This window comes from Myotis davidii, unplaced genomic scaffold (genome assembly GCF_000327345.1).
Source record: "Myotis davidii unplaced genomic scaffold, ASM32734v1 scaffold820, whole genome shotgun sequence".
NCBI lineage: Eukaryota > Metazoa > Chordata > Mammalia > Chiroptera > Vespertilionidae > Myotis > Myotis davidii.
The window spans coordinates 1642-5287 of record NW_006291981.1 but is presented as its reverse complement, the minus strand read 5'-3'; the positions used below and the strand labels follow the sequence as shown (position 1 = coordinate 5287).

At 44.2% G+C, this 3646-nt stretch overlaps 1 protein-coding gene across 1 annotated transcript in view; it reads right to left on the bottom strand.

Annotated features, from left to right (window-relative positions):
* Positions 1 to 3078, bottom strand: part of LOC102768453 (chromosome unknown open reading frame, human C16orf62) — a 68465-nt gene extending 65387 nt beyond the window's left edge. Inside the window, exons 1-2 of the mRNA XM_006765345.2 lie at positions 2911 to 3078; positions 2351 to 2473 (exon numbers count right to left, since the gene is read on the bottom strand). Of these exons, the coding sequence (XP_006765408.1) occupies positions 2351 to 2473; positions 2911 to 3063 (276 nt within the window). The 5' untranslated portion in view covers positions 3064 to 3078. The remainder of the gene's footprint in view (positions 1 to 2350; positions 2474 to 2910) is intronic.
* Positions 3079 to 3646: the final 568 nt, after the last annotated feature.

Here is a 3646-nt window from a genome sequence, read left to right as displayed (position 1 = left end):
GTAAGATATCAAAGGAGAGATCGATAACACTACAATCATAGTAGGGGACTTTAATACACCACTGACATCACTGGATAAGTCCTCTAGACAAACAATCAGCAAAGAAACAGCAATCCTAAATGACTCACTAGATCAGATGGACTTAATTGACATCTTCAGAACACTTCACCCCAATGCCACGGAATATACATTCTACTCAAAGGCTCATGGGACATGCACAGCAGTGTGTACAGTCTCCTGCATTCATTCAGTACTGTACTGTGAACACCCTTAAGCCAGGAAAGACTGATCTTCCACGTGAGTTGCCACCATTTTAAAGGGTCCATAGCATCCCACCGGATTCATCGTCACTGTGTTCTTTCATTCCATCACGGGCCTTGCATCTGAAAGTCTTCTCCACTGGCTTATGATCTACTCTGTACATTAGTATTCTGTTTCCTTCTTTTTCATAGAATGTATGCTTCTGCCCTTATTTACCTAAGTACTTGCTCACACAATACAGGCCTCACTATAGAAGCCATCGGTATCACTGTCTCCTAAAATATGAGACTCAATAGTTAAGTCAATAAAGTATAGATGGTCAATAAAGTATGTATTTCACTTGAAATTCCTTTCCCTTTTCTGCCCACATGATTGACAGAATGGCCCAGTTTCTCACGGGAAACCTTAGACTATTTCCCTTCGTTTAATTTAAGTATGGTGGACAAGAGGGCCTCAGACAGGTGGGACCCACCTGCCTTCCTAACCTAATGGGAGACACTGAAAGTTAGCCTTTCCCTTTATCACATGGGTTTTTACCTCACATGACCTGTAGTTGCTTAAGTCTCCTCACTTTTGAATGATGCCATTTAACCTTCAGGTCAATCTTGTCATTTATTGAATACAAGGATGCCAGCTTGTCCAACGCAGCGTTCTCCAGGACACCGCCCATGTCACCTCCAAGTGACCTGGACTTTGCAAAACCCCTCTTCCCTGCAGGCAGCTCCTTCCCCTTTTGCTGTCCCTCCTCTGTCCAATGGGGAGAGCCTCTGGGCCTTGGGATTGGCAGGACTACACCCCTTAAAAACAGGAAACAGCCACGAAAAGATAAAGACCTTTGTCTACTCATCCTTTGTAAGATTACAAAGAGGTTCATTCTCTCTAAGGGGGAAATGATACCCTTGTAATTAGCTAGTAATTAATAACAAAAGCAGCAAGGGAAAGACCAGACATTCTAGGCATGTTCCCTATAAAACATGGGCAGGGATCCAACAAAGAGCAGACCGACGCATGCCCAAAAAAGTGGATGACATAAGGATGGTACTTGCCTGTCAGTCACACCTGGAGCAGAAGCCACTGGCCAGATGTGAAAAGCCATGCAAGTGCGGGAAGATCTAGGACACTAATCCCTGAACAAAGAACTTCACTCTCTTGGCTCCTGTTGGCACGCTTGGCTCATGGTCCTGCTTAGCTTCCTGGTATTCTCCCACGTGGCCCACAGCCATGCAGACATCCACACACAAAGGACTGATGGACTGCAACTAGCCTGGTGCTGAACTGCACCCAGCTAAAACATGGAGAGGAAACCCGGGACGCTGGCTCTGATTTAGCTCTAAAATCCCAGCGACACTTCTTTTGGGACTGGACTAGGGGAAATGGGACTACCCAGGGGTGTAATTCCATAAAAATAAAGCTTTATACTATATCGCATCCTCCTGTACGAGTCTCAGAAAATTCCTTTTCTTGGGATATTGCAAGGACTCTACCCCCAGCAATAACCAGGGGAGGCAAGACACGTTTTCTCTGATAACACTTATACTACGTGTCAACCATGTGTTAACCAGTTCCCTCTAGCATGACCAAACATAAACATATGCATGCCCGTGTGTGGGTTGTGTACTTGTCTAATCATTTCTATGCAATACTCTTTAGAGTGCGATTACTTAGTCAAAGTTATGTCCTTTTTCTTTAGGGCTGCCAATGTGGTTTGCAGTTTCTGGGAAAAGGCAGGTATACTTGAGTTTTGATTTGTACTATGTATCCTTGTTCTGTAGAAAAGGCCCCTTTTTCCTTTCCCACCACAGAATAAACTTTTCCCATGGATTTATGTGCAGTCACACCACTTTTCAGCTGTGTGACCATCTGTAAGTACTGGCCTCTCTGAGCTTCCACACACCCATCTGAGTTGTAACAAGACAATTAGGAAAAGTGCTGAGTACTGACCAGCCACAGTGGTGAGCCCTCTGCAATGAAAGAGCCCTATTTACCCTACCGGGCAAACGGATGCAGAGGTCATTCCACAGAACAGAGGAGAGAGGAGCCCCGCACTACCCCTCGACGTGACCTTCACACCGACGCGCATGGCACTTACCTCGGGGGCATGGTAGGAAATGCACTGGAAGATCCAGTCCATGGCAGGTGAGTACAAGGGGAGGTAGGATGAGAGCTCCACCCCTTGGACTGCCAGATGGTTCTGTACTGTATCCCCATGAATCTACAGGAGACAAAACACACACTTAGACACGAGGGAAAGTAACATTAGAAACAGAGAGCATGTAACTCATGACTGTGCACACCTGTGAGTATGTGGGTGACCCTGACAGAAATGGCCTGGTTTTCCAGGGCTTTTTTTTAAAAAAACTAGAAAAACAAGCAAAGCTTTCCATGTCGCTAAGCTGAGCTGCTCTGGAAATGTGTGCTGCACAAAGCAGGAGCCACAGGCATTAGAGAGAAATCTGACCCACTGGAGATGCCTCCTGTCAACATGCGCATCAGCTCTCTCTGCCTGGTCAGTGCCATCAACATGTTCCAATGGCCTGTGCTGGAGGCCAGTGTGATTTCTAGGGTTTACACATCTAAAGAGTGTTAAGCAACCTCAGCTTGGCAGAGCAACTGCTACGTCAATTAGCTGTTCTGACGGTGTTCTCTTACCTGTTTGAATGTGAGGAGGAAGTCAAAAAAGTTCTTATTTAGACTTTCTTTCAGATGTGGGGCTACTTCCATTCCCACCTGCAAGCAAGCAAAATGAAAAGACCCTGACTGTGGTAAGATAGGCCGCAAATAATATCCACAGTATGGTGTCATTTTTGTAAATAAAAAATATACACACAGATATTATTATATATAGGCAGAGAGAAGCCCAAAAAGTTCATTTTTATTCTTTTTTACCTGTTTTCTTATTCAAATAAACATATACCATTTTCATTAAAAAGCCACAGAAGCTCTTTTATTTTTTTAAAATATATTTTTATTGATTTCAGAGAAGAAGGGAGAGGGAAAAAGAAACATCAATGATGAGAGGGAATCACTGATTGGCTGCCTCCGCACACCCCCTACTGGGGATCAAGCCCGCAACCCAGGCATGTACCCTTGACCGGAATCAAACCTGGGACCCCTCAGTCCACGGCTGATGCTCTATCCACTGAGCCAAATTGGTTAGGGCAATTGTCCCATATTTATACAATGGAATAACACTCAGAAATTTAATAGAAGTGCTGACACATTCAGCATGAATGAATATCACAGATATGTTGAGTGAAAGAGCCAGACACCAAAGAATATGTATGATACAATTCCACAATATGAAGTTCAAAAATTAGGCAAAACTAATACTGGATATCTGACAGATGTTTACCTTGTGAAGAAGGAAGGTATATGAGAGAACCTT